The sequence below is a fragment of the Taurulus bubalis genome, assembly GCF_910589615.1.
Source record: "Taurulus bubalis genome assembly, chromosome: 13".
Lineage (NCBI taxonomy): Eukaryota > Metazoa > Chordata > Actinopteri > Perciformes > Cottidae > Taurulus > Taurulus bubalis.
In genome coordinates, this window is record NC_136601.1 from 7,203,981 (window position 1) to 7,223,980 (window position 20,000).

Below are 20,000 nucleotides of genomic sequence, written 5' to 3' on the forward strand. Positions count from 1 at the left end.
TTCAGTCTCTCTTTCTTCTTTCTTTCTTTCTTTCTTTCTGCTCAGTATCTCGGTATCCATCTCTGGCCTTTCCTTTGCCCCTCTTCCTCTCCTGCAGTCTTTTCCTTGACCCCTTGACCTTTCCCCTCCCATCTCTCTTCATATATCTGTTTCTCTGTTGTGTTTTTCCTCTCTACCTGTGCCGGCATGCTATACACGTCATACCAAACCAGTATTTGAACCTGCTTGACACGCAAGATAAACTCCACAGCCGTGACTTCGCCTTGACCATAAAAAATAGTTGGCAGTAATAATCAAAACATTCTGTCGTCTTTGCTTCAAGCACTTTGGAAGATTTACAGTGTGATGATGAACTGATGATTTAATGGCACCCTTGAAAGTCAGGAGCCAAGAGTTGTTTATTCCTTGGAAAAGTGGGGAGGAAAGCGACACAACTTTCCAGAACTTTCTACATGGCAATCTATAACAAAGTCTCCACACAATTATCACACAGTTTCGAAACCTCTCAGAGGTTTTACTTTCTTGGTGCATTATTGCATCCCGACCCGCTGTGTCACGTACACTTTGAGTTTGCTGGAATGCAGCATGATAACTAGGCCTCTACTTCCAGAGGAGAGAACAACTTTGAATGAATTCACTTTAACATTGTATATAACCTACAGTATGCCGTATATTATTTTTACTATGATCTCCGGTCGACTCCCGGGGATGAAGTTTCATACGTGGCCAGAAATGTGAGCCGTGATTTCCGTGTGTAATTCATTTGAAGTTTTAATGTCAAAGCGACATGCAGGGACAGCAGATGGAGATGTTATGTCAGCCTCCCCAGAGTCTGTGTTGTGTTCAAGGCACAAACTGTGCTGCCACCTGCTGGCAGATTGCAATTTTACACAGAGAACACTGTGAAAAGCTGATCATGGGGACATATGGCACGAATCTGTTTCTTTTAGGGACAAATATACAAGTCAATACATTTCATAGGCATAAGGCATCGAGGCATATGATGGATTACAAGGTTTACATAAGTATCCAGGTGATGAATGTTAGTCAATTTAATTTCTCTATAAGAAAGAGATCAAGATGTTTTGACTGAACACTGGTGACATTTAAACCCTTTAATTTAAGAATATTTACCCATGAAAGTTAGATTAATCATATTACATGGACCCCAAACGATTACTCTCTTAGTTAATGGATAGAAAAATATTCTGCAACTATTTTAGTGACGTATTTATCATTTAAGTTAGATATCAAGTAAACAAAATGCTTTACAGTTTGCTGGTTTGAGCTACTTTCCTACTAGTTTCCAGCTTTAAAGCATTTTAGATTAACTATTTTTGGATGGTGGATTTCAGGCCGTACAAAACAAGAAATTGAAATATATGACATTTTATGTGCATTTTTCATAATCGTTTGACCTTTTATCAATCATAAAGATAATTTGAACAAATCAGTTGTTGGACCAAGTAGTTTTCAAAGTTGATGCTCTATAATGGGTAACTATTATTAAAGCAACCTAACAATAAAGTGACATAGGTTGATTAAAAAGGTTGAATTATAAGTCATAATGTATGCACCTTCCGCCTAGAAAGAATCCTCGTTTGTGTAAACATTCCTGGCAAATAAACGTTTTCTGATTTTGATTCTGAGAATAATACACAGAAACAGGATTAAAGTTGTCACGTTTTGCTGTGTGTACAGTATGTTTGTGCCTAAAATGATATTAAAGGAAAAGAAAAAAGAAATAAGCTTGTGTTTTCAAAGACGACGCAGCCAGACATCAAGTTGAGTTGATCGAGCGTGTGGGGGAATGCAAACAAAACACACTACAAGTGCTAGAATTGGTCAACTTCTGCTCCCAGATCTGTTTCTGTGTGAGTGTGCGTTACCCGCCGCAGAGCCGTTATTTAAGGCTGCTCTATTAGCATGAGATGGGGGCCACCAGCAGCCGGTGCCCAATGAAAAATGAGCCTCAGCGGGCTCCGGAAAGCCCCAGAAACAAGGAGAGAAAGAGGGGAATGAGCAGAGTCCCCCCTCTGGCCTTTGTTGTGGCCGTTTGGCTTACGGCGCTCGGTTTGGCATTCTGGGCTACCACTCCTGATCACACACACACACACAAGCCCTGAGCCACAAAGTGACCCTGTTCTCTCCTCATTTCTTTTCTTTCTCTCCCTTCTCTCTCCCCTTCTCATTTCCATTCAGAGTTTTTTTTTCTTCTACTTCACCCTCTTTTCATTCCTATCACTCATTATTTATCTCATTGGTGAACTTTGTCTCTCTTCACCAGCTTGTCTTTTGCTGCCTTTCTCTAAAAGTAATGATGCCACACTACATGAACGCTTAAAAATGTTAAAGAAGTAAAAGTACACAAGTATTATCAGCGAAATGTATTAAAAGTTTGTAGAACAACACATTTTAGAGTCATATTATCTTTTTAGGACTAGTTTAGCTGATTCTGGTTCATCAACATGTTAGAAATTGTTAATCATAAGTAACTTGTTGAGGTGAAATGAGTTGAATTAGAGAGAAAAGTACAATATTTCCTCTTTCAATGTAGTGAAGTAGCAGAATAAAGTAACGGAATATGGAAATAATTAGCTGAAGTTCACTCCCCTACCATATTCTTTGCATAACTCGCTCAGAGCCTTTCCTTCCTCCCCCTGTGCTTATGAAACATTTCGCTCACCACATTAGAGCCAGTGGCTGCTCTTCGGCTGCCCAGGTGAATGATAATGAGGAGGAACTGAAGCTCAAAGTAACACAGTAATCAGTTTTTTTTTTTTTTTTTCACCTCCACTGAGCAGCCGCAAACAAACCGTTCAGGGTGCGTTTATCAGTACGGGCCTGAAGATATGAGTCCATTGGCATGCACGCGGACAAAGGCACTTTAATCTGGTCTCTGTCAAACACACACTCAGAGCTCAGTTCCTCCAGAACAAAGTGTGTACAGCTGCCTCTCAGGGGCCAAACAAAGTGGCAACTGAATGAGCAGGAAAATAGATGCAAAACTCTTTAACCTAAATCCTTAGAACCACTGAATGCAGCTTTTTTTTTTTTTATTGAGAATCAAGTCTTTTCTCTCCCAGTCAACTTATTTAGCATTCATGGTTTGGCTGAGCCTTTGAGTGTGTCACTGGATGGAGAGGCCCCATGGCATGCTGGGTGTTTTTCCCACATCTCCCTTGTTTGGCCTGAATGTGCCACATGCAGGCAGACTGTCTCCACCGTCGTCTTAAGAGGAGGGTTACAGAGAGACCAATAGATTCAATGAGCCGCCATGTCACATTTTTTTGTGGCAAACTCCATAATATTCCTCCATTGCCAAGTTACGGGCCGCCCGGGACAAGCAGATCTTTTGAACCGCGTGATTGTTTTTGAATGCAGGTTAAAATTTGGGGCAAAAACATGTCAAATGTGCGACAAAGTGACCAGGTTCTATTCAAACAACTCGCACTGCCTTTCAGATCCTTTTAAAAACATACCCCACTCAGCTCCTTTGTAACTTTGTAAAAAACATTCACTTTAACTTGGCTCCTGTGGATCTCATCCTCCTCTCACACTATTGAAGATCTATTTCTCCAAACGTATTGTGCACCCTAATTAAACTAGTTTGGAGCCAAATTATTGGTGTCGAAATGTAAAATATATATTACTTATTATCTAAAAAAATAATCTTGAAATCACTCTACACTAGCAATTTGTGGTACCATTGTGTTATAAGTGAATATATGGAAATGCCATGGTGTTATTAATGAATATATGGAAATGCCATGGTGTTATTAGTGAATATATGGAAATGCCATGGTGTTATAAGTGAATATATGGAAATGCCATGGTGTTATTAGTGAATATATGGAAATGCCATGGTGTTATTAGTGAATATATGGAAATACCATGGTGTTATTAGTGAATATATGGAAATACCATGGTGTTATTAATGAATATATGGAAATGCCATGGTGTTATTAGTGAATATATGGAAATACCATGGTGTTATTAATGAATATATGGAAATGCCATGGTGTTATTAGTGAATATATGGAAATACCATGGTGTTATTAGTGAATATATGGAAATGCCATGGTGTTATAAGTGAATATATGGAAATACCATGGTGTTATAAGTGAATATATGGAAATACCATGGTGTTATTAGTGAATATATGGAAATTCCATGGTGTTATAAGTGAATATATGGAAATGCCATGGTGTTATTAGTGAACATATGGAAAGTTCGGCCTGCTGTCTTGTTATTTGGAGAGCATTAGTGTTTATTATCATGTTATTTCTGTACTTTCTGAACCCTACACTTTTCAATTTAACTTTCATTGGCGTGCATAAAATTACAAATGAATTTGTATTCTTATATTTTGTTAATAACATTAGATCATTTTACTTTTTTCTTGTTTGCTCGTTCTCCAGTGTGACAATGGAGAACGTGGTTCGGTTCAAAGGGCAGGAGTATTGTCTTCATCCCAAACTTCAGAGCACCAAGAATCTGGTCAAATGGTTCCGCATCTGGAAGGACAAGCACAGGTAATAATCATATAATCGTTTGTTTTACTAGTGTTTTAATTCCTAATATTCTCATCTTGCACCCTATAGTTTAGTTATGTTGATTGTCTTTGTAGCTGAGGGGTTAAGATGCATTTTCTTAAAGGCTAAGCCCAGAGAAAACATTTAAAACTTCAGAAGCTGAAGACTAAAGAGTCAATGAGTGTCATTATTTATATATATTCTCATAAATATTTTTGTGGCTGTTCTAGTTGGCTCTAGTCTGCATGCAGTTTGCAAAATTACCTAATCATGCTACAAACGACTATGAAGACAATAGTTATCATTAAAAGCAGCTATAGTCAATATTTACAATGGATCAAATGTTATGTAACCGTTATCACACAACTGTGCTGTTCCCTGCAGCTCCCTAGAGCTTTATGGTGTCTTTTTGTTTTGTTTTTGTGGAAATAATGGAACAATTATCATCAATATTTCTCTCAGGGGTCAGTAGAGACCAAAAACAGCGCTAAAGGGAGAGTTCAATATTGGATTTACATTCATCAGATGACAAGAAACTCAAACTCAAAATGAATGTTAATCTAGCTCCAAGACAACTGGATGCACACAACAAGACAACTGTATCAATTTAAAAACATGCCAATGTTCACAACGGGTTTCAACTGAGTTTATCTGATGAGACACATTTATTAAGACACAACACTAAAAGGCCTATAATCCATGTTAGCGTCGGATTCTCTCCTATTAGATTCCCATAACTCTTTCTGCTCTGCCAGCCACACAGCCCTGCCTAGACCTTGCCCTATGGCTACTCTGTGGCGCTTTATTGATTTGTTTTGTTGAATTTTCTCCTCTCATTTGCCCTCCACCACGGGGACGTTGAGAGGTCAGGGTCAGCCACAGACCCTAAACAAACATACAACAGAGTGTTTGCAGAGGGAGTCTGTGGGTTACAGGGTGATCAAACCGATGTCCTTCCACTTATGTCCACAAGGAAATCACAAAGAAATTAACTCTTTTTTTGTTCCTTCCTCAGGGTGTATGAAGCCTAAAACCTCTGCACGTGTGGATCAAGTGAGACAACAACATAAAAAGAACGAAAAAAAGACGACAATACCACCAGGACTGTTTTTTGCGAAGTACAAGATGTGATCTGCAATCAATCTGTATTTCTTCTCTCTTCTGCCTGTGATCTGTCGAGCATCTTTAGTTCGTTTATATATATATATATATACATATATAAAAGCTGGTGGGCTCGTTTTAGTCACAGTCACTCACCGCTCCAGTCTTTGCAACTGTAGTTGTAGTTGTCATATAGTGGACGAGCAGTTGTTACTTAAAGGGACTTCTCTTCTGCTTTTAGGCTTCTTTCAAAGTAAAGAATGTGTCATTCTGAAGAAACAGCAAACTTTCCATTCAACAAAAAAAAGAAGAAAAAAAAAAGATATATACATATATATATACAGTGTGAGTGTTTCAGTTTTTTCCCTACTCTGTTTTCAGTTAAGATATTTGTACAATGCCCACATTTAGGAGCTGGTCACCGGCGTTCAAGAGGTTGTAGTCAAAATGTAGCGATAAAGCTCCTCAATTAATCTGATTCTCTGGATTGGTAAAGAGTCGGCGTGCGTTTACATTTAATATGGAGGTTAAATGCTATTCAGTCAGATAGAGGAGCTCTACCACTGTATGTGTCTACCATGTCCATGTCATGTGTGTCAAACAACAACTACTCTGCAGCATCAATTTTGTAAAATATTATCTAATTAACTGGCAAAGTGTAGTTTCAATAGATAATAAAGAAAACAAATAGTTAATTTGTGCCGTCGCTGCATACAGTGGATTTTGAACAATTGGAGTTCATTAAAAATACACTACGAAAGAAACAAAGGTTCATTAAAAATACACTACGAAAGAAACAAAGGTTCATTAAAAATACACTACGAAAGCAACAAAGGACTATCGTTTATGTACTTTCACTGGTTGAAAAGTTGTTTAGTTCCATCTTGAAATAAATGTGTAATGAAGCAATATCTCATACAAACTGCCAACATGACCGCTGTATTGAGCTGCGTATTATAGCATCCTGAAGAGATAAGGCTGGTGGTATTCTGGTATTGTGTTAATGTCAACATATATTCCATGGAAATATTCCAAATCAACAAATGTCTGTGTCCCATTCGTTCCTATTGAAGACGTACATTTATAAAAACAAGCCAGGAATAAATGCGAAACATTTTTTTAAAGGTTAGGTAACCTTATAAAACAGTTTTTAGCAAACGTCACTCAAATGGGAGTAAGAGGGGTAATTGTTGGCGACTATTTTTAGCTGCGTATGAATACACATTGGGTGCTCCAACAACCGTGGCAACAGATGGTGTCTTCAAGCGGTGCAACGGTGAGGCTCATTGATGTGTTTTTGGACAACTTTGGAGAAATAAGCTTGATCAGGCCTCGGATACAAACAATACTTGTGAGTAGGATGGATTCATTGTTGGTTTTAATTTTTCTTTCATCATGGGATTTATTGACAATAACAAAAGTACAGAATATTATCATACTTGTCATTATTTTTAGGTGATGATACTCTGCTCTTTCATGATCATATCTCTCCTCCTGTAGATCTCTTGAACAATAACTGTAATAGTATTCTATATGCTGTGGATACACTTGGTAATAATGACTGTTGGTTGTTGTTTTGTTTCCTCCAAACAGAATTTACACACAACTATATCTGCATATATACAAAAAAACATTATGTTTACTTTACCTTTTTGAAGAATGTGCATTGCTCTTGTTTTATATCGTATATATCAATATATATAAAAAAGCATTTTGTAAATGGACCATTATAGCCTATATGTTAGTGAGAATGAATTCACCTTAAGACTTTATAGCATTGTGTATATTGTATTACTGCATTATAGTTGTTTTTTTGCTATTTAAATGGTTCGCTAACAGATATTTGGAGGGTGAGGGTTTGGACCGGCCCCCTAAACACACAGTCAAACATTCCATTGAGTGTAAAACAATAAACACAGCAATAAAGTGTCTATAGAGCAGCTCGTGTTTGAGTTTGATTGACTGGACTTTAATAGAAAACTGAAACAAAGGAGAAGCGATGCTGTTGCAGGTAAAGAGGAAGGAAGACGGAGCGCTTTCAAACTGAAGTGCTGTGAGATGAGCAGTCCACCAGGGGGCGCTACATACCAACTGATGTTTATTAGGCGAAGAGCAGGAGACAGTAATGTAACAGATGTTAAGAGTAAACAACATAGGGATAGTTTTACATTTCAGTGACTGGGGTTTGGACACATAGTGCGCATACTTGTATATACAGAAAGAAAGAAATTAACATGTGTATATTGATGTAATATAGGCAAAAATGTCACTATTACAATTTCCTGGGGAGCTGTTTATAAAGTGGTTTAATCAAATAAAATGGTGGTTTGGTGGATGATAATTATACATTTTTAACTTTATTTAAAAGACTGCACACTTATCACATGTCTTTGTCATTGACAGGTGGAAACATGACAGTGGTTTCACATGGAGGATGGAGAAAAATAATAGTTTATAGCAGTATTTTAAATTTCCGATTAACTAAATGTAAATCTGACAGAGTGTGGTTACTGACATAACGTGTCACTGTATGCTTTTGGGTAGTGTAAAGGCTGTTGATTACATAAACAATGTTAGTTATTAACAAAAAATAGGTACAATATACACTATATAGTATAACATAATGCACAATATTTTCCTCTGTGCAGTGAGCTTCATGTATTCAACACCAGTGATTCACATTCAGAAAGACAACATGTTTAAGTAGTTTACAACTGTTTGTAAATAATTTAATGACTAAATAAATAATAATAATTAAATAATTAAATAAATAATTACCAGTAAATAATGTGAATATTAACAATAATCATAAGCCTGTCGATGATGACGGTCACATGGTTTTTAATGCAGAGTATTTATTAATGAACCATTTACAATACAATTTGGAAGATCATGCATGGTGTTAAACTAAAACAGATGGCTCTACTTCTACTTTATAGCCACCATAATGTCAAACAATTGTTGTTTATGCAGTAAAGCTTTTACTCAAACAGGCAATCTTTTATTTGATTGTTTATTGATTTTTATTGAATTGATTTTGAGGTTGTGGAGGGATGAAGGGGAGGTGTAGTGGGGGAGGAACAGGAAGAGTGTCTGATGTCCAACCTGAGCTGAACAACCAGCCTCGCTCGCTGTTACACTTTGTCTTCTTGTGCATCCAGATCCACATAAACCCACTTCTTCTCTCGGCCGCCATCTTGAAAATCTGGTCCGCCACCTGGTTCACCTTTCTCAAGTATTCAATCTTTGGTTGTCTGTCAAAGACCATTGCTGTCTGTAGTTGACAGCAGTTTTGTTGAGAAGATTGTCTTTGTAGTAGACTCTTCTGTAATTCAGAACACAACACGAACCGACCGTAAACCAGGAAGGTTCAGGGGCCCCTGGGGTCCTGAGACAGCTGCCCACTCTGCTCTCTGACCTCAGCATGTTTCCCCTTCTTCCCGAGGATTTTCTGTTGTTTTGCACAATGTAGTTGAAGCCCAGTTCATACCCCCCCAGCTCTGAGTACTGAACCCTTGCAGGCGTTAATCCACGTCATCTGTGAGAGTCGGCGTAAAGGTGTCATTTCACTCAAATAGCTTCTGAATTGCTCCTCCGCCTCCACGCCTCCACACCTTGGCTGAGTCCAACAATTTTGAAACCTGCTGATCTGACATTTTGACTACACTCAGTGATTGACCAGCTGTGTGGAGGTGAGGACTTGTGATTTATTTTACTTCCTGATGTGGTGATCAGGCGGAACATGGAGGTCCTGTGTTTTACTACTAAATGTGTTTTCCTATTTGGTGCATGGGTGGATAACCGAACGGGCCTACTGGGGCCCCGGGGTCCCGGGGGCTAAGGGGTCCATAAACCAGAGCCTGTGGTTCTCAAAGGTCGCAGTCATTGATACATTGTAAGTGAGTGTTAACCCCTGCTGTTTACCTGTAGGACTACAAGAGTGGTGTACTTTGTAAGCAGTCAAAACTAAATGCGCACAAGCAGAGGTGGTAGAAGTATGCAGATCTTTTACTGAAGAGAAAAGTAGCAACACCACAGTGTACAAATACTCTGTTACAAGTAAAAGGCATGCATTCAAAGCCTTACTTTAGTAAAAGTACAAAAAGTACATTATGCAGAATGGCCCATTTCAGAATAATGTATTATAGATTACAGATTATAAATATTGATGCATTCATGTGTACATCAATTTAATGTTGCAGACATTAAACATTGGAGGCTATTTATTTATTCTCTTCTATAATTTATACTTTTTACAATACTGCCTGGTAAGTTATGAATTTCAGCAAGGGGTCTTATCTTAACCATAATTATACATCATCATGTGTGTTAAATATATTTTGTATTATTGCACAAAGTCACTGATGTAATGTAGTGGTAAAGTAAAAAGTACAATATTTTGCCTCTGAAGTGTATTGTAGTAGAAGTAAAAAAAAAAAAAAAAAAAAAAAAAGCAGTACTTCACATTTTTTACTTAAGTAGCCTACATATACTTACTTAGTTACACTCTACATCATTTCTGACGCAGATACTGAGTTGGTTAAACTCCAATAGAGATACACATTAAAAAATAAAAATGTTGTCTCTGTTGGTATGTGAGAAGTTAGCTGTCCGCTAGGCGGGGTCAGTATTTGGCAGCTGTCTCCCGCTGTGTTCAGTGTGAGAGAGGCGGGGTCAGTATTTGGCAGGTCCATCCCTTGAGGGTGTGTATGTGTGTGAGTGTGAGTGTGTGTGAGTGTGAGTGTGAGTGTGAGAGAGAGAGACTCGCTAAGCAACGACCTGCAAACGGGTATCCGAGCCAGTCCGAGCACAAAAAACAGGAACCACATCAATGGCGAGTGTCTTTGCAATGTTCCCGACGACATTTCTGCTCCGTCTGCTCTGATTCCGTCGAAGTCGCCGCCTCTCCGAACATCGGCTCCAGAGACCATTCCGGAAATTGATGCGTCTTTGCTCCTCGTTGCAGTTTGTTTTAACCTGGTAAGGCTTCGACCGTTAGCTCGCCGAGCTAACGTTCACTCAGCATCTCGGCGGCTAGCTGCTAGCCCGCTGAAGCTAACTGTGTCCCGCCGCTTCGTGTCATCTGTTTTTAATACGAAGGGTTTAAATGCAGTTTATGAGTATACGTCTGTCGCCGTTGTGTCTTTATTTAGAAGCGAACGGTGAGGCGTGCGGCGGTTGTTAAACCGTTTTGCTGCTCCTCCGTTTGTGTTCATCGGGAGCTAACGGCTAGCGGCAGCTCCATCACATCTGTGGAGCCAGAAAGAGGAAAAACTGGAAACAAAATATTACATTGAGGGTTCATGAGCGCCACAAACGGAGCCGAATAATGCGTCTTGTTTTTATGTATTGTTTTGTTGTGCAGCTACTTCATATTATATACTGTAATATTTGTGTTTGTGCTTCTGCATCAAGAATGTGAGATGTACTTCAGAGTACCTGTTTTTTTTGTTTTTTTTTTAACGGTTATTGAACACAACCGTGTTCAGAAAACATCCGTCCTGTTGTTGTTTCGGTTCTCTAAAGTTCTGGTTCCTTTCGAAACTGCAGCCAGTAGTTTCGTTTTCTGCTCAGACTCTTTTCTGGAAAGCTTCATCTTCATGATTCACGTCGATGCCCTGCAGCTCGGTTATATTAAGCTGTCTGTGCAGGAATGTTCTGGTGTTTTGTGGCTCAGCGTTTGCCATTAATCTGTTTTGTCTGAGCCGGTTTCCTGGGGAATGGGCTTTGTATGTGTAATGATTCATTCAGCGATGTCTTTTTGGGGGATCTGACTTTTATTTCTGGGCTCTCTGAAAATCCTTTGCACGTTGCATAATCGCATCACCGGCCCCTGAGGTAGGACTCCATATGGTGGACTATAGGCACGAGTATGCATTACAAACGTACTCGCTGCACACTTACATTATTGTGCATGCTCACATGCATGCAGACGTTTGTGGAAATTATTACATTAATTTGCCCTATTTATTAACATTTTATAGACTAAACGATTAACCATTTAATCTGGATTCGCAGTCAACAATACATCCTAATGATGATGATGATGATGATTACAGTATATTTATATTGCATGTGACGAACTGATTTAAACACACAATGATTTAAAGTTGTATGAAGGGGTAGGAAGAATAAGAACAACCAAAGCCGTCCTTGTAAACAAGAGTTTAAGTAAATGCAAGCATGGGAAAACTGCAATTAAGACTGACAGAGGAAGTTATTAATGTACTATAAATAGCTGCCCTGGTAGGATTTGAGTGCCCCAGCAGCTTGTGATGCTTCTGCACTATGCTTATTAAATAATGCATCTGTGTGACATTACGCGTTAACAATTTACTCATGTAGTGTATGTATAGTCAGGGGTGAAACACTTTATATACTTATTATAAAGACGTAGAAGAGGAATTATACTCTGTATTAAAAAGTAAACATGCTCATTGTGAAGAATGGTCTCTTTAATCTTCATGTTTTTTTCCGGCTCCTGACTGCAGCTAATTTGCGGAATACACTCGAGCAATGTTTTTTTTATCTGAGGCGCTGATGCAAAACCTGTCCTATATCTCAGTAAAGTTTAACCTGTTAGAAAAACACTGGATTATTGTGTAAGAGATAGCAGATATGTCTAAAGGCTGGACTAAAGGTCAACTTTACAGTGATGCTGATGTTGGAAAAACCTTAGCCGAACTGTTGTCGAGTCAGCTGCTGTAATAAACGCTGGATTGATGGTTTAATACACTCCGTTAAACTAATGCATTCTGAGACGACAGTCCTGCAGTAAATCCTACCGTCGTGAAGGTCATAGTGTTCAGTTTTAGTTGGTGAAGAGGTGTTGATTCAACTTCATGGTCACTTTTGTGAGGTTAAAGTTAGTTGTTTGCTGTTGAATTGTGCTATTCTGAGATTGTGTCCTCAATATATCTATGAGATTCGATATTTGGAACATCTCCTCAGGGTTATTCTGTATTCAGCAGCACCACTAGCATAAAGTTAATAAAGGTAGAATATACTGTAGGACTGTGGGATGAAACTGCATTAGTTTTAGCTCGTGTCGGGCTGCAAATAGAGATTTGTTTTATTATTGTGACAGTTAAATGGGGGCGTCTTGATGTCTGAGGCACGAACCCCATAACGGCCGAGGTATTTTAAAATATCTGGGATATTCAATTAGAACGTCATATTCAAGTTGTTTGTTTCATGCGAGATGAAACAATCAACCTCTAATGATGTTCAGTTTACTTCCGAGTAACAAAGAAAAGCAGAAAGTCCTCACATTTGAGGAGTAACTGTTTAGCATTTTTGCTGGAAGAATGAATGAAAAGACGAACATTGATTACATTGACTTATCGACTAACTAACCATTTAAGATTTAGCAAGGTGTATTAAACCAATGTCTCTCTCACTCTCTTTCTGTGCTATGATTAGTATTTATTCTCATTAAGTGTACCTCGGCTGAACCTGTAAGCTTTTATGTGATGGACCTCACGTATGCACATACCAACGGTGTCAAAACTCTCCAGCCTCCTGCCGTGTGAGATAAGACTGTGTACGTAAGACGACCCATAGTTTTTATATGGAAGGAAAACACGCACACACATACACACAACAGTCAAAGCAGTGTCATAACCACACAGCTGCCTGCAGTGTGGGATTTTTGTTGCCAGGTCATTGAGTAGTTGTTACAGACTCTGTGGACGGGGGCCAAGCTAAACCAAATGTGATCCAAATCCCTCTTTAAAGCTTCACCCGCACCGCCAGAAATTCACCAGATTTGATCTGTCTGCGTGTGTTCACACCTGCATGAAAATATGTTTCATAATGCCACTTTCTATTGTGTCCAATATAATGAGCTTTTATGAATCAGCAATTTAACTGTTGCTCTTTCGCAGAATAAGATACAACGAACACAATAATAGGGCGACAGGGGTTTCAAGGAGCAGTCAAAGCAGTGGAATTAGATAGAAATACGATGATAAAGGAAAAGAAATATCTCATTACCGAGCAAGGAGCCTTGGAGCATTGTATTCTGGTGTGCATTTAGGTGGAATGGGCCAAAGGCAGTTTCCAGCAGTGTGGCACTGACCTGGCCCAAAGATTGTGTAAATGGAGTGAGTCCATTAGGCAACTGAAATAACAAAGGCTTCTACAGTCAAACAAATCTTTTATTCATGTGTTGTAATCTTTCCCCACGAATATCAGCCCTGCAAGAGCATTTTACTGTCAGACCCCGGATTGAAACTATACTTAAAAAATAGTGTAATCCGGCAGTCAGATGCATGTTCATTGAAACATATTAAGACAAAGGTAGACTAAAAGATGTTTGGTTGATGTATACTTTGCTGTGCTGCAGAAATGTAGAAAAGAATTGATGTGACACGCTGACATGTTCACTTCCATTTTGCCCCCCAGCATTTATAACAGGAAATTCCTCAATTTGTTAGGTATTAAATTAATTTGATTACCCAAAACAGACATCACCATCTGCTTATTTTATCCATAAATTGTTTTTTAATTAATCTAATCTCCTCTTTGCCAGAAGGACGTCGTAAAGGTAATGGCAGAGGATTTAGTGAGACAAGCTCAAAATGTAGCTGTAGATATCAGATAGAAGCGCATCATCTTTATCATTCTTGAAATTTGCCGTATAATTGTGATGTTTTAAACTGTATACCGTACCAAACAAAGGCTTGAGAAGCAGAAGGCGTCCGCTTGAGGCAGATGGAGGAACTCTGCTGAGCGGCTGGTTGGGTTAAAGTAATCTGGTTTAAGGGCAATGTTCTAACTGTCCAGCATCTGCTGAATGTGTCAAGCAAAAAGAGAGATTGCGTTGTGATGGAGGACACATGACTGGAAATACAGAACAACAAACCGTCATAGGCTATATCTGTAAAGGCGCCATTCCCTACCCTAGTTGGTGGACTTTTGCATTAGATTACGTCTGTTGTTTTCCCTTTGAAGATATTTTAAAACTGAAGTGTGATTAGAAATTTCCAAGACCAAAATATCTCTTTGCACATCGGTCTTCATGTATTACATGTAAAATACACAATCACAGTGTACCGAAGCTAAAAAGTGACACCTTTTATAGGTTGTTTTTGGATGACGAACCGTTTATTGAATTAACTTTTTAGTGTAAACACATCTTTAAATATTTTGCGTTTAAGATGAATATTATTACCAAATTGTAATTGACGAATGTCCTGTTAATTCATTAATGACTTAACAATACTCTCACTGAGAGATGTGTGAAGATTATTATTACTATTTAAAAAATCTGATCTTTCATTCATTCAAAGTTCTATTTAATAGATTTCCGACCTCCAAGCAATAACAAATGCCTAATTTGGGTCAATCTACCGACAAGACCGATATCACTGTCTAGATACCGAGTGAGCCGTGCTCATCTTGTTAAGTAGACTGATGCTCTGAAAATACACCAGCTAATAGATTAATTCGACCTCTACCTCAGAGTCATAGAGCCAGAGAGCTTTCCTGGCTTGGACTTGGCAGTACCGAGCTGCTTGGCTTGAGTTGAAGAGTAAAGTATCAAAAGTCTGCTTTCTGGCAGCAGACCCCGTGATCAGAAGCAGCCAACAAGGCTCTGGAGCCTTTAGGTAGCTTCAGTCCCGGGGCGCTCCCCTAGAAGTCGATGCTTCGAGTCATCAGTTGGGAAGTCCCGTCGTGGACTTGTCGAATCACTGTGCTTTCTTCCTCTTTTTTTTCATAGTACACAGAACACAATGCAGGGGCAACAGTGTGGCAGGTTGGAAGCAATCACTGCTCTAGATAAATTAAGCACATTATTATCCTCACCACAAACGTCAGCAGTTAAATGGAAAGATTTGTCTTTTGAAATCACAGCTTCTGTTTGCATGCTTGTTTCTGATTGTGAATTCCCCGAACTCTAAAAATGTAGGTTTGCTCATGTATTTTGTGTCTTTTGTTCCCAGTTTTATCCTGTAGTGAGTGAGAGAAGGGAGAGAAGATCTAACTAGGGCATCCTCCACAAGAAAAACAAATCTGCTGTATGTCTGTTCATCACATGACCCCAACTCGGATATCTTCTGGAGCTTTTATAGTTTATGGTGCAAGTGAAAAGTAAGCTTTTGACTCTTGGCCACAGACCAGAGATTGAACAGCAAATCAGATTTATTGATCTCTTGCTTGCTAATCTGTCCTCGTTCTGAATGAACACAGCTCCACCTCCCTCCATTGGCCTATAAAACTGTCATGTATGGACTAAAGACTTATAATCTTTGTCGTAAAAATCAGGTACATGAAAAAAAATCTCTGAACCAAAATATGGAAATGAGCAAAACATTGTTTAAAAAAAAAAAAAAAAAGAAGTCAAGAACAAACATTTAACCGGTTACTGCTGCACTTTCAGTCTGCTTGGTCGCTGTTTGGAAGCTCTTCTGTCAGCTCGTTCGTCAGCGTACTCTCACAGCTGGTGTTTGGATCTATTGTTTACACACAGGCACAAATGGATACGACAAGACTAGCACTATCCTGTTTAAGCTATTTGTTCTGTTTTAATTGAGTCTCATTCAATCTCTAGTATAATAGAGCAAAGACTCGGGATTTCCTCATTGTTTCACAGTGGTCTCACTTCCTCATTGCACCGTCGCTGCTTTCTTAGAGCTGTCCTCTACGTTGTATGTTTTTTTAATGCAGCAAAGGCTGAGGCATACGGGTATTTCAGTGAGCAGCGGTCTGGACATTTTAATCACTGAGACAGCGGGAGAGAGGTGATATAGATCAATACAAAATCAATAAAGCTCAATGTCATTTTCTCAGATGAGGCTGGGCCCAGTGACTCGGCTCTGCTAAAGCTGTGAGCTGTGGTTCTGTGTTGTAAACCTCAGTGATGGAAACATTACAGAGCCGTAGCAAGAAATAGCAAAAATAATCTGGGCAAAAATTTGATCTGCTCAAAAACAATGCGCCAGTGTATCCTTTTTTTAATAATACCTTTATAGGATTGGGTGATTTTATGATATGAGATTTTGCAGTACTGTTAATACTGTGGCAGCTGTTCCTTTTAACATCTCAGCTTTTATTAGACCAATGTTGTGGGCAATGTTGCAAGTCATTTTAAACTATCACTTTATTGTTGGATTTATTTGGATTTGTATATGATTTTTTGCAGAGATGAAATTTAATGAGTGGTAGTACATTAACTGTTTCTCCAACAATTTCCCAGAAAATAGACATAATCACAAAAGATATAAATGTTGTAAAATGAGATATGACATTGAGGATGGAAAGGATACAGGGGGTTTCATTGATAACAGTTTCCTAATTTATGCACAGATAATGCATTCAAAACATTCAGTGTGATCCCAGAGTGTTGAAAATGAAAAAACAGTTCTGTTGCAACACAAGGGTGGAGCAAAACTTAAAGTAATTAGCAAAATAAAGGCAATAATACGACATGGAAATTCCTTTACCGCATAGCAGTAAGTCCTATAAATACAAAATGTCTTTAACTTAAAAAAGGTTCAAGAGAGAAACTTCACTGAACATATGTAATGCATTTTTAAAAGTCCTTTTTATATCTTGTGTTCTGTCATGCTGCACATCAACATTGGTAGTGATGTGGCCGTCCAACAAAGACAACAGGTTCAAGCTCTTTGGCAAATATGCAGATATGCAAACATTCACACACATTTATTTTATACGGGGTTTATGTAAGGAGCAATTGGGATCTAAAGCTTTTCTTTTTGGTAATCAGAGAAAAGGTTTGTTTTTTGACGACTCAATAAATCAATAATCACACACACACACGCACACGCACGCACATATGACTGGTCACCCAGATGGCAGCCAAGCAAACTTCATGCAACTGTCTCGAATAAAATGCTCCACTTCCACAGTTTCCAACACAGAGCGGCACTTGTTTCCACTGTGGGCGTGGAAGCGTTCTGCAGTGTCACGGCCCCGCAGGCCAGCAAATAATGGCTCCTATTTGACTGCTTCTCCTTTTAGAGCACTTGCAGGCCATGTCCGGATTTCTATGAGAGTGACACAAATCTACGATAACCTGGAGTTGTTGAGCAAAGCAGGCTTGAGACCAGTAGATCACCAGATCAGAGAAACCTCCTCCGCCTCCTTCCGCAAATGCTGTTCAGCAGCGGAAGTGCACAGGGGCAATTAACCACTAGCTGCAGAAGGCTGTGGTTGCACCGGAAGTGAGATGTTGCTGATGAGAGTGTAGGCATCTTTTTTTGGGTCATGAATATAGTATAGGTTCAAAATTATACAGACTCCTACGCAACCAAATGTATTTTGATTATCAAGGAGTCTGTTGCAGTTTGTTTTCTTGATAATTAAGTTCATTGTTTATCTATAAGATATCAGAAAACACTGAAAAAACAAGCAGTAAATTAAAATCTTCAGATTGCTTTTCATCGTTTGAACACGTCCAAAAGCCAGACGTCTTCAATTTACTGTCTTAGAAAATGAAGAGAAGCAGCAAATCTTCACTTTTTGAGAACCAGGAAACCGAAAACGTTTGATATTTTTGCATGAAAAAAGAAGAGGAAGAAGATAATTACTGATTTATCATCATCATCATTTTTAAAAATGAGGATTTTTCTGTCAATCAACACACAAAAAATTCAGCCCTACATCAAATATTTGGAACAAGCTTCAGCTCTCTTCATCCCCTCTGGCAGGCATATTCATTAGATCTTCTTCAAGGAAAGTCCAGTTGAATAAAATTCAAACGCACAGTTCATTAAATAGTATGGTATAAAAATAAGTCTCTAAAAGGTATCATTATTTTAGTTTGACATTCCCTACATCTTCAAAATAAGTATCGGGAAGATTCTGCTTGTTTAGTTCAGAGTAAGAGATAACAAGGCCTGAAAAAGCCTGTGTCCCCCGAAGACATGTGCTTATTAATTTATCACTGACAGGGCTGGGAGGAGCAGTTAAACTAGGCTAGGACAGCGAGCTGCTGCTGCTACTGCTACGGACTCAAGGGCAAACGCTTGCTTTACTGCCTCTATTTTATTACCCCTGCTCTGGCTCTCTTTACCTCACATACTCTTTTTTTCTTTTTTCTTTGTTCCCCCGTCGTATCCTTTCTCCCCGCTGCTTTCTATCTGCTAATCTTCCTCTGCCATTCTCATTCTGATGCTCTTTTATTCTCCAATAACGCCGCCGCCGCCTCCTCTTTTTATTTCTCCTTTCATCCATCTGCATCCACGCCCCCCGGCCTGGTTTGACCTGCTGGTATATGCCTGTAAGACACATAACCGCCATTTGAACTCTATGCAAATGTTGACCCACACTATACCCTACACAGCCTTCAGGGTATCAAAAGTAAAACTTTAAATCGTGCACTCAAATTAATAATTAGTAGCTTGATTCCTTGAACCTAACCTGACCTCAAATTGCAGGATTAATACCACTGAGGCATAAATATTACTGAAATGATAAAATAATAAGTAGCTGTAGGGACTGTGTGAATGTGTTTCAATGGTTTCCTCAAATCACTGTGTTTACATACAGTTGCGCTGCTGCTGACGGAGAGCAGCGTCGCAGGTGTGTAAACTGACCGAGCGAAATAGACGGGTAGTGTGCAGAGCCAACCCCGGTTGGTGCATCATAAAAGAAGCAGCAAAAAGGACGTTTGTGTTTCACACATGTAGCTTGTTGTTCTGTTGAGACGGATGTTTGCATGAGGAAGACGTTTAAGGTCAAAGCGTTCGGCATCGGTGAAAACTTCCGGGAGATTTAAAAATGGTTGTGTGTGCACAACTGCTCCTTTGTCTAAGTAAACTAACAGATATGCAGGTAGACGGGTAACAGACAGACAGACAGAGAGGTGGATTATCTCAGGTTAAGAGCGGTAACGTGTTAAATTATGTACCAGCATGCTTTGAAATTAATTGGAAGAGATTCTTGAATTCAGACTCATGCCACGCCACTTTTATTCAAATTACCATCGTCTTGCACCTGCCCCCAGGGTTCCCATGGTTCTGACTAAACAGGATTATTCAGAATTTAATAGGGCATGGCTCATTTGGGCTGAAAGCTGCCGTTTGTTTTCAATTAAATAACCTTTTTTAGATTTTTAAGCAGATTACATGGATAATACCCGTCGTTTTTCCTTGTACCACGTTTTCTCCAGAGCAAATTATTTAGTAATTCACGATTCCCAAAAAATAGTGTAAACGTGGGCAGCCAGAGCTTCAGTACATGAATAAGGCTGATGTCTGAGAATAAAGCAGATTAATCTACAATATACATGCATATGGAAGATGTGAAAAAGGGTTGAGTGTGTCTGTGTCTCGTGGCCGTAAGACACAGACAAAAACAGATAAAGATACAGGAAATAACGTTCCGTGTACTAAAGTA

General features: G+C 39.0%; 2 protein-coding genes across 2 annotated transcripts in view; both read left to right on the top strand.

Annotated features, from left to right (window-relative positions):
- Nucleotides 1-7,576, top strand: part of cxcl14 (chemokine (C-X-C motif) ligand 14) — a 9,522-nt gene extending 1,946 nt beyond the window's left edge. Inside the window, exons 3-4 of the mRNA XM_079228687.1 lie at nucleotides 4,422-4,535; nucleotides 5,551-7,576. Of these exons, the coding sequence (XP_079084813.1) occupies nucleotides 4,422-4,535; nucleotides 5,551-5,566 (130 nt within the window). The 3' untranslated portion in view covers nucleotides 5,567-7,576. The remainder of the gene's footprint in view (nucleotides 1-4,421; nucleotides 4,536-5,550) is intronic.
- A 2,961-nt stretch (nucleotides 7,577-10,537) lies between these two features.
- fam13b (family with sequence similarity 13 member B) overlaps nucleotides 10,538-20,000 on the top strand; it is a 65,896-nt gene continuing 56,433 nt past the window's right edge. The window contains 1 exon segment of the mRNA XM_079228272.1: nucleotides 10,538-10,616. The gene's annotated coding sequence lies outside the window, so the exon portion shown is untranslated.